This window comes from Protomyctophum parallelum, assembly GCF_964188405.1.
Source record: "Protomyctophum parallelum genome assembly, chromosome: 7".
In the NCBI taxonomy this organism is placed as follows: Eukaryota; Metazoa; Chordata; class Actinopteri; order Myctophiformes; family Myctophidae; genus Protomyctophum; species Protomyctophum parallelum.
Window position 1 is genome coordinate 45,471,951 of NC_139705.1, and position 11,698 is coordinate 45,483,648.

The following is an 11,698-nucleotide window of genomic DNA, read 5'->3' on the forward strand; positions in this document are numbered from 1 at the left end:
TTGAACCTGAATTGGAAAACAATAAAGGGGGTTTCAGCCCCCTGTAAGTATGCTTAGTTACTGTTTAAGTATGCTTAGTTACTGTCCACCGCTGCCTACATTTATATCCCCTTGATGTGAGGAGCCAGAGCAGTGTTACGTCATAAGCTGCCTTAGGTTGCGCGCTGAGGGGACGTCTCAAAATAGAGCCTTGGCCGTTTGTTTTTGTCTTTGTAAAGCTGCCCAGATGGGGTTCCATATTGCATGAGAGCAGCCTTAGTCACTTAAACCCCCTGAACTTCAGCTCCTGATGTTTTCACTCAACACAACAATTATCTTTGCCAAAAAGGCCATAGCCTCGCTAGCCAGTCTCTTTATACCCTTTTCTCCCCAATGTAGTCATTATGCTGCTGTTGTATCCTACTGACTCACCTGCCACGCAGTGAGGAGCCCCCACAGGGAGGACGAAGAGCCTCTTCGTCCTACTCCTTCCGTCCAACATTCCCTGCTGACAGGTGCCACCCCAACCCGTAGGTGGACATGAAGTGACACATACGTTATCACCCTCCCCGCCCGGGCCAATTGTGTTCGTACTGTATATGCTCGACATAGCCGGATGCACTGTGGTGGATTTGAACCCCCAGCCTCTGCGGTGCTGGTGGGCACACTGCGGGCACAGTGAGAGCCAGCCTCTGTTTCAGTGAGGTTTAAGTGGTTAGGTCGTTGCGCGCGGCGCTGATGAAAAGTCTCAAAATAGACTTTTGTCCGTTTGTTTTTGTCTTGGTTGTATGGAGTTCCATATTGCATGAGAGCCAGTGTGTGGCAGTAAAATGACGTTCTCAGGACTCTGCTCCGCTCCACCACTCGCTGTCATTCATATCGCTGATGGGGACAGTCTGCATGTGTCATAAAGCAGGCTGCTCTGCATTCCTCACCCACTTATCAGCCTCCAATTAACTTCTACGTCCCGTTGCTTCTACCAGTCTGTATTATGAATGTTATTCCCAGAAGAATGCAGATGTTCTGGATTTTTTTTAACCACTTTCTTCTTCCCAATTTAGTCCTTAAGCCAATTAATTCTTCGCCACATGAGCATTTGTGCCTGTCGTTGACATGCGCAGAGCAAGTTCAGTCAGGGAACCTCAGTGCAGTTGCTGCCGGCCGTTAATTAATTGCCGCCTCAGCATCACGCTCTCATTCACATGATTCACTCAACCAATCACACACTCACTCCATCTTCATACTGGCTACTTTAACCGGAGGTTTGTATTCCTCCTCCTGCTTCCTTTCTTGCTGCTGCTGTATCAGCGCGCCGCTGTATACAAACCTGCTGCTCACCCACCTCCACCCCAGCTACCACCTGTCCTTTTGGATCTACTGTTTAGGTATGGGGGATTCAGAGTCCCTATGGACGGGACTGATGCGCTTGATCTGAGTACCTAAAAAGCAGATCCAATACATCGCCAAACCATAATAAATATAATATATATTCCATCCATTCTAGAGTTGTCCTGACTGAAACGCATTTCTGTGTGTTGTCACATGCTGTTGTATCCTACCGGCTCAGTGGCTGCCAGTGAGGAGCCCCCACCGGGAGGACATAATAAGCCTTGGTTCTACTCCTCCCTGTTGACAGGTAATTGACAGGTGATTAGGATGAGCTTAGATTATTTCATATCACAAACACCATGTAGTGAAAATAACGTGTATATAACGGGAATCGCGATTCTAATTCGAATCGATTTTCTTTGACACCCCTAGCCATTACTTTACCAGTTTACATGAACACCCAAGAATGCAGATGTTCTGGATGTTTTCTGAACTACTGTACACCATTGGGTACGCACACACACACACACACACACACACACACACACACACACACACACACACACACACACACACACACACACACACACACACACACACACACATGTGTACACAGTACACTCAAATAGACTCAGGTTTTCTGTATCAGGTATTACATTACAACCAGGGCTCAAATTGAGAGGGGGGCCTCAGGGCCATTAGAGTGAACAATTCCACTGCTATTTCGTCAGGCTTATTATATAAGTGCTTATTCAGTAACCTCATGTTCATTTTACACCTTTCCTTTTTCGCATGACAAGAGCAAATGTAAATTAATGGCAACACTTAAAGCCACGCAGCCTCCAGACATTATTACTTCATTTCCCCACTGAACGGCGTAATCATAAGTCAGTAAGTCATGCCTTAATGATGCAATGAATGGCAACCATGCAGAGTTGCCAGTCAAGGCCTTACAGAAGTACAAAGTGAGCCCAGCAACATCGAGCATACTGTAGTTAGAGGGCATGGTGTCCTCCTCAGATGAAGTTATTTCTTATTCACAAAGATAGAGCCTATAAACTAGTCAGTCAGATCGTGACTGGCCATATAAGGTGACTGGATAAAAAAAGGGTTATGATTTAACTTAAAATATGTTCAAATTTTGTATGAATCATAATAATGATACAGTATAATTGAGGGGGAAGGGTGTATTGTGTTGCCCTCATTATGACACTGGGTCTGTCTGTTCTAAGTCACAAAGAGATGTTCCATCTCTTTCACACACAGCAAGAGATGTTCCATCTCTTTGTGGACTAAGGAATACTAATATTTAGCCTAAAATGTTGAACTTTTAACTGAAATTGCACGTGCTTGTCTGAAATGTTCTATGGTGCCTATCTATGGATAGCACTACAGGCTGGCATTGGAATATAAGACACGGCCTAGAAACCCCCCCCCCCCCCAAGACCACTCATATGATCTGAACACTGCATTATATTGTGCCGTTTTAGCACAAGCAGTATTTTAAATAGTGTTACACAACCAGTTCCGCTCTGGTGGTGTATTAACACAGTTGGCAGTACTGTCCACCATTTGTTCTGAAAACACCAAGTTGAATATATTTTAGCTCTCAGCAAGCAGATAAAGTAGGACACGCTGCAGTTTTCCCAAAACGCAGCACTGTAAACATTGCAAACCATAATTATGTACTGTATATGCTGCGCTCAGGAAAAAACATTGTCTTCGTGGACACCTACAAGACAAATAGGTCTGAGGTGCGACTGGTCAAAGGTATAAGTACAAGCAAAAACAATTAAGACTCCCTCAGACACTAACAAATCTACAGTATACCACCATAGGTAGTAAGTAGCCTCGTTCCCAGCCTTTACTCATCTCCGAGGAGTGAAAGTCTGGTCACGACCTAATGCAGAGAGTGTCATTGCGAATGCACTGAGCACTAACTATGAGACCCTGCAGATCATGTCTGTGTGTCTGTCTGTCTGTCTGTCCCGCTGTGACACCACCCGCCCGCCACCAGAGGGCGCAGCTGTAGCACACACACACACACACACACACACACACACACACACACACACACACACACACACACACACAACCACACACACACACACACACACACACACAGTAGAAAACTTAAAAAAATTACTAACTAAAGAGAAAAAAAAAAGTACGTAATTTATTCTAATTGTTGTTATTGCAATTTACGAGCTGCGTTCGCTTCCCGCGTTTGCGCGTCTTACTTGTATAGGGGTGTACGTATTTCCACCGGATTTTTTTTTTTTCCAACCAATAAGAACACCCGTTTCGTTCACATGTAAACAGATTTGTAAAGCCTCATTTCCTTGGGCCGTACTGGGCTGTTATGTCCGTTTAGACCAGGGATGTCAAACTCAAATACACAGTGGGCCAAAATAAAGAAATTGGTACAAGTCGAGGGCCGGACTGTGTTTCAACACACAGGCCATTTTTTTGCAGAGGGGTAGCTGAAAGTTGACCACAAGTGATATACTTTCACTGCTGATCAATAGTGAAGAGAAGACGCATGCTTGCGCTTGCGGGCCCTGATACGTGACAATGCACTCGCAGTGCATTGTGGGACTTGTAGTATTCTGGTGGTCCGTGCAATATACCAGAGGGCCAGTTCTAATACTAATTAAATATCATGCCACGGGCCAAAGATAATTCATTCACGGGCCTGATTTGGCCCCCGGGCCTTGAGTTTGACATATATGGTTTAGACAGTCATATCAACCAGCTATAGGACAGGTGTTTCGCAGCCAGCGGTGGGTATATTGGGTGATAAACGCATACCTGGATGCCCTCGGTGCCCGGCTGCTGCAGCAGTTTGACGGTGCGCGTGTGCGTCTTCTGCCCGCGGCCGTCGTGCCAGGTCAGGCTGCTGCCCCCCCGACGCCCCGGCAGCTGGTAGCTCAGCTCCTCGACTGACACCGTGTGCTCCAGGGAGGCGCGGCAGAAACTGAAGCTGGACGCCGCTGTGGTGCAGGTCAGGAGGAGGAGGTGGTGGAGGAGGTGAGACAGAGACAGGTAGAGAGAGAGAGAGCAGGAGAGGGAAAATGTGGAAAAGGGAAGAGGATGGAGTTTAGTTTGGTTTATTTGAAAAGTCATAACACGACATGAAAACTATTTGACACTATGATTATGACCAGTATTTCCATTGTAGTGCATAACATAACATGACAGACATGAACAATGTACAATAAATAAACAAATTATTTCAGAATACATTTACACTAATCTAAATCACACTGCCCTTTCTAATTCTTACTAAAAGTGAGACAGAAAAGAAACATGGAGAAGTAGGCCTACTTTAATAAGTTAACGCTGTCATACAAATGTTATACAGACTCATATCGACCATTCCATAACTTTTTTGGATGACATCATTCAGGAAAACAAATACATGCTTTTGTGCAACATTTTGACTCCCTCAAAACAGTTAAAGCCTCATGCTGCATGCACAAGGGGGCCCCCCAGCGCACCCCAGGTTGGGAATCACTGGTGTAGACTCTCCAAAATCTGTATCAGACCCAAGACTCTGTCATCATCAGCTCTAGCATGAACTCTACATGTTCCTGCGTACATGATGGTCTCTATTGACCATAGAGTGAGCCAACAACAGTGAGCCAACAACTTAGATATGTTTTGAAACATATCTAAAGGTTTGGAACATTTGGCATAATGTTGCATTTTTTAACATAAATATTCTCTTCTGGGATGTTTTGAGAACCACTGCTTTACAACACTCTTTCCTTCCCCGTGCTATCCATCTCTCTCCCTGTCTGTCTCTCCTCTCCTGGTTGTGTACGTGTGCTTCTTCTTATCTGTCCTCTCCGAGGGATATGGAGTGGCAGCTGTCAAGCGGTGCCAGTAAACACTAGATATGAGTGTCTGTGACTGTAGGTGGCAGAAACACTTCAACACTTTGCCCTCTGCATTACCCTTGCTCTTTAAGTTTACACCTGGGGCCACTCCACAGGTTCACATGGGGGGGCTTCAGTACCTCCCTTCCCTGATTTCCGAATCTAAGTGCCCCCTTGTGACAGGCTTGGCAGTTGCACAGACGAAAGCACTAAACACACTTTATTTTCAAGCGGCTACATAGCTGCTTTGCCATGCCTTTGAGAGCTACTCTTCTGTCTGGACACTGGCTCTTCCTGAATGTTTGTGGAGTCCAATTACAGTTTGACTAAGGCCATGTATGCCTGCTTAAATCAGTCATCCTCCACCCCACACCCCTCTAGGACATTTTGTTCATAAAAGAGAACACAGGAGCTACAATATGATGCTATGAATCAATGATAACCCACCTGTTACAAAATCATAAATAAGAAATGGACTGTGAGAGTCCTGTGAGGCAGCTGCATGTGGGCCATGATATTTCAGAGTCTAGTTTTGACATCAAAGTGTGCTAGTCAAGTTTTTACATTTACTGTAATTTGGTGTAGCAAGTTACAGAGCACAGCAGGTTCACACAAAGTTTAGCAATGTTTCATATTTAAACCTTTTCTTACCCTGTAGTAGGGTTCGGTGTACAGTATGCCTTGGGGTACATTTGAAAAACACTGCATATAAGGCCAGGGGCCTATTTCACTAAACTTGGTTGAACTAATCCAGGATTTAAACCAAAACCAGGTTTGTTAAATCCCGGTTTAACCCTGTAAAACCCAGCGTTGCTTTTCGGTAACATTTTTATTTTAATTACTTACTTAATTATTATCATTTTTTTCTGTTCTTTTTTCACCTAAACGTCCTGAGTGATGTTCATTGCAATGCCATTGGTCATGATATTTGCATATAAATACCCCCCACAGAGGCTGAAATATTGTGAAACGGACTCCTGGGAACCCAATCAACATTTTATTGTTTATTTAATCGTTTTGGGGAGCAGAGTAGGATATACCTGTCCTGTAGATATATTTTCTCACTGTTGAAAGTCAACTTTTTATCGCCTCCTATTTAATCTGGGACCATATTTTGTGTTTCAATATAGTGGAGAAACAGAACAGGTGTTGTCTCTGACATACCGTATGTTAAAATGTCTGCAAACTACCAGTATAATCCTGTTTATATTCATTTACATAAATGTTAAAAGGCTTGTGGCACCAAACATAATTATGTGCTGGTGCACCTAAATGAAAAAGTTAAACTTATATATATATATATACGAACCCATGAATATGAAAAGTCTGGAATCTGAATTGTGCTTGTGTGTTGTGCATGCTGCACCATCCCCTCTTACTAATCAAGTCCGCTGATTAGAACCACCTGCTGGTAATTGAACTGAAGAACTAAAGTTTGACGAAACACTTCCCTCCAGTGTATAATTTGTGTCTACAGCAGAAGGCAGCTGCCTTCCTGCTGCCTCACACTGCCTGATTAGTCCACTGTCCTTCAAAGGCAGAGTGGTTGTGTGGAGGTGCAGCCTGGAAACGAATGAATGGGACTAAGACGTTCAAGGCTGATGCCGTGGAGTCGCCGCCAATTGCCGACAACACCCGCAACAGTGTTTCTCGGCCGCACCAGTCCGACACCCTATACCCCAAACTCTAACCCTAACCTCACAGGGAAGCCACGGCTGATGTTTAACCAGCAACGCATGTCTCGGCAGTTGCGGCGTCGGCCACCGAACGGACCGACACTGCCGCGGAACGTAGTGGCAGTGGAGTGTCATTATCCCGGAAGTGCCGTGTCGGATTGCCACTTCCGGAGAATGCACTCGCTCCTTCTGACAGCGTTTCCAGACCTGAGCAGACAGCCGTGGCCGTGTTCTGCTGTCGGCCAGCGTCTTTTCCGGGTTTTTAGACAGCTGGTTTTAGACAGCATCCTTTGGCCGCGGCCTGTCTGGTAGGTCTGACAACATCTTGAGCTCGTCATGAACTTGAACGCTCGCAGCTGACACACAAGTGCAACCACATTGTTTACATAAGTTGATATAACCAATTAAACCTCTAAATGGCTATTTATGTTTTCTACAAGATTGTAGATCTGCTATCTTTTGGCTGAATGTTTGCCAATGATATGCCCAGAAAAGGAGGGATCCACTTGTAATTCCAACGGCACATTACTCCGACAACGTGGCTTTGGGTTAGTAATGGGGCGAGTAGGACCAACGCGCTGTCAGAAGAATGCACGTCGGAATGATGGCGCTACCCCAGAAAAGGGATGCAATGGTTTATGGGACATGAGTGCCGTGTCATGATGGAGGAACCAAGGACAAGAAAGAAGAGACAGAAATGAGGCTAAAGAGAGACAGTCTTGTCAGGGGCGTACCACTGATGATGTATTCCCTCCTCCGTTTCCTTAACTCAACTCTGTTTTCCTCCCAGCTGTTCCTCTGGCTTCTCATTCCACATTACCCTTGAGTCTTGTTTTCTCTGCACACTTTCAACTCACTGTCTTTCTTTATGTCTCTCTGATTTCTTCCTCTATTCTCCCTGTCTCTCTCCCTCCCTCTCTATCCTTCTCGCACACTCACGCACGCACGCACGCTCGCACGCACGCACACACTCACGCACGCACGCACGCACGCACGCACGCACGCACGCACGCACGCACGCACGCACGCACGCACGCACGCACGCACGCACACACACACACACACACACACACACACACACACACACACACACACACACACACACACGTTCTCTCGCTGTCAAGACTGTCAGGTTCTCTGGGGTCAGGAAGAAACTCGGGCCCAGACACGTTCTCATTACTGTCAGTCAACAGGGGAGCAGAACCAAACCAAACCAAACACAGCGCCTGCATGGCAACCCTAAAGATCTGCTGCCAGCCAGAGAGAGACACATAAATTACCATCCAAGCAAACTGACCGTGCATCAACTAATTCAATTAAGTGGGCACAACAGAACACATGAAGCTGTGGCGATGAATGCAGTACGTTAGTGCCTCAATATTAGATGTTTTTTTTTTTTTTTTTTTAAGATATTTTTTTGCGCCTTACGCCTTTTATTGGTTTTTTGAAGGGACATACAGTAGGCTGACAGGAAACAGGAGAGAGATGGGGGGATGACATGCAGTAAAGGCCGTGTCGGGCTCGGGAGTCGAACCTGCGGCACACTGCGACTGGATTACCAGTCGGGTGCCCAGACGGTTACGCCACCGCCTGGGCCATATTAGATGTTTTTAACCACTTAAACCCTATATAGCTCACAAAGTCACCTTGTGAGCTTGTCGATTTGCTATTTTCTGCGAAGGTTTTCACTACAAAACGGATGTGGGGTTTAAGTGGTTAGAAATGCCAAATTCTCTGTTCTTTGATGCCGCTTTCCCACTACGGCTTGAGGCGGAGATGGAAGAAAGTGAAGCGTCAATGTAGAGAAAACGTTTACATAATTGCTCTTGTGAGGTGTGAGACAAAGCAGCAGCCAACCAGAAGCATGCTGTAGTCTGAAATACTGTAGTGTGTATGTTAGCATTTATGAAGTTCCCAGTGTCACCATATGCGTTAACTTTTTCTTTTTTTTTAAGTAAATTTTATTCAAAGAGTATGACATCATATGCAATTTTCACAGAAAGAGAATACGACTCTTTGTTTTTTACAGTTTCTCCCACAACTCCTTTCCCAGTCCTCCCCACCCACCCACCATCTTTCCCCACGAGGCCAGACATACAAACACAGGTATAAAACCAATAGGTTGAGTACAAAACAATACATACAACACAATGAACACATATGCGTTCACTTTAAGAGTCGGAGTTACCCCCCCCCCCCCACACACACTCGCTATACACACACTTTAGTATCATTGGAACAAGCACACACTGTTTACCTTTCGTCAGAAGCGTTCACATGGCGGAAGCGTCGCGGTACAAAGGCACAAATTAAATCCGAGATTTGGATGGCTGAAGATCCACCAAGGACGGACGGCTCTCCTGGATTCTCCTTTCAACTGCTTTAAACGGTGATCATATTTTCCGTCCCATAGCTGGAGCGGTTTGACGTTGCCAATTGCCATAGCAACCAGACCAATGTTAAAAGCTGCCCTGGGCCTCAACCATTATTTACACAGAGTATACGTTGGTGTCCGTATATATATACGAACCTGGCTTATAATGTCCATTAGCATCCTCTAGTGGTGGGTCCGTATATATACACGGACTTAGCGGAAAAATCACACCCGTGTGAACTGAGTGGTGCAACTCCCCCCCCCCCCCTTTTCCTCTCTCGATCTCTCTCTCATTAGCAGGCAACAGTGCAGCACTCTCTCTCTCTCTCTCTCTGTTTCTGGCACAACAGCGCCCCTACTGGTACTAGTCATACTCGTGCTCATTAACACATAGGCGGACACATAGGTACATAGGCGGACACATAGGTACATAGGGGGAACACGGACATTGCTGTTCCTTGGAGTGGTTGCACCACTCAAAACTAATTAAACATTCTGCCTGATAATGAATGAAGTAGTTAAAACAATAATAGTCTCTCTCTCTCGGACAGAGGTTTTCACAGTTAAGCCCTGGTGTACTGATGTGACGCGTAGTGTTTTTCCAGTCGAAAAGGTTATTCCCGGCGAGCGGTAAAATGTGAATTAGTCACTAAAACACATCACTTTAAAAGAGGTGGCGGCTCCACTTGAACCTCTCTCTCTGCCACATCATCAGAGCCAGCTTCTCTCGTCGCCTCCGGCACTCATAAAACAAAGACTTTATACGCACTCACGCTCACTGCAGCGGCTTTAATTGATGAAGGGAATGTATAACCTCCATGGATGTGCACCGACTCTGTGGACCCAAATGGAAATATATATCAAAATTGAGGCTGAATGTTACTCAATATCACTACCCACACAAACTTAATCCATTTTGGGCGGGAACCCCTTTTGGTGTTAGCATTATGTTGTGCTTTAGCTATTGAAAAATAGCAGATCTACAAGCTCGTAGTGCGCCAACCGAGTGGCGCGCTACGAGCTTGTAGGTCTGCTATTTTTGAAAAATCGAAGAACGACTGACATAGAAACATAGATTTTTCAGAAAACTGTCAGGATGTAGAAGACATTTTTAGAACCTGATCAGAATGGGTTAAATGACATTGCAGCTCGGCTCCGTCAGCCACTTCCTCTTGCTCCCGTCTGAACTCAGACAGTCATATCACATTTTCTCTGAGATTATTGTCCCTGATGAATTCCGGTGGTGCTTCTTCTATATCTGTGTTTTGTTATTCATGTTGCTTTCCGTTGTTTTGTTGTTGTGTTTTTGTACATCATTGCCCTTGGTACCTTGCTCTCTCTTTTTTGTGGTAGACGTGCCTGGTTCCCAGTCCCACCACGTTTGTGAAGCACTTTGTAAAGTTTGTTTTGAAAGGTATACTATAGAAATAAATCAAGAGGGCCAAGGATTGAGCCCTGCACGGGCGACCCTGAGTCGGAATATATCAGGGAAAACCAGCTAGCAAAAATGTGTGTGTGTGTGTGTGTGTGTGTGTGTGTGTGTGTGTGTGTGTGTGTGTGTGTGTGTGTTAGGGCATTCACTTCTAGTCATTTTTACTAGTTGACTAGTTGCCTAGTTTACTATTCAACTAGTCGACTAGTTGTTTAACTACCTATTATGTAAAAAATAGGTAGTAAATATTAGGGATGCCGCCGATTAATCGATTTTCCGATTAATCATCATAGTCTCCGAAATCGATTTTAATATTTCATAATCGGGAAAAAAAAGAAACAAAAAAGGGGGGGGGTGGGGGGGGGGGGTTAATAGTTAAAATATAGGCTAATAAGTAAGGCTGCATGATATATCGAACATGTACCTTCATCAGAGTGGAGAATATAAGTATAAATCAAGTTGAGCAAAGCCACTCTTCTCTAGCCTGGTTAATAAACCAGACCGAATCAGCCGTTGGCAAATTTCGGTCCGGAGAGGCTCAATTGTACGCCGATTTTCTACACACGAAAACGTGTGCGCCCAATAGGGACACGGTATGCAATATGGGCGGGCTTTGGTACAGTGACGTTCAATGCTTGAGACCTTTGACTGACAGTAGCTCTGACCAATTGCGTCAAAGAGAAAATGTTTCCCTGGAAATGAAATCCAAGCTGAGCCTCCCCAGACTAATATCCCGCGGATCCGTGCGATATTAGTCTGGTTTATTAACCAGGCTAACTCTTCTCTGCCCCTCTCTCTAACAGACACAGTTAACGATCGCTTGTTAAGTGCCTGCCAGACAGACAATCAGATGAAATGAAGGCAGGTGTAGAGTAGAGTGTAGACTAGTGAACTGAACATGTTCTCGTTATATCAAGTACTTCATACCAGCCCCTTATGAAACTACTTCTCCCCAAATCCAAATGGATTTCATTTTCCACCCTGAATGGCACTGAGAAGATCTCCACAAAGGTTTACTCATCAAAAC

General features: G+C 45.1%; 1 protein-coding gene across 1 annotated transcript in view; it reads right to left on the reverse strand.

Annotated features, from left to right (window-relative positions):
- LOC310862129 (sterile alpha motif domain-containing protein 10-like) overlaps positions 1-4,911 on the reverse strand; it is a gene marked incomplete at both ends in the record, with an annotated part of 60,315 nt that extends 55,404 nt beyond the window's left edge. Inside the window, 2 exons of the mRNA XM_083769865.1 lie at positions 4,120-4,301; positions 4,896-4,911. Coding sequence (XP_083625991.1) covers positions 4,120-4,301; positions 4,896-4,911 — 198 coding nt within the window. The remainder of the gene's footprint in view (positions 1-4,119; positions 4,302-4,895) is intronic.
- Positions 4,912-11,698: the final 6,787 nt, after the last annotated feature.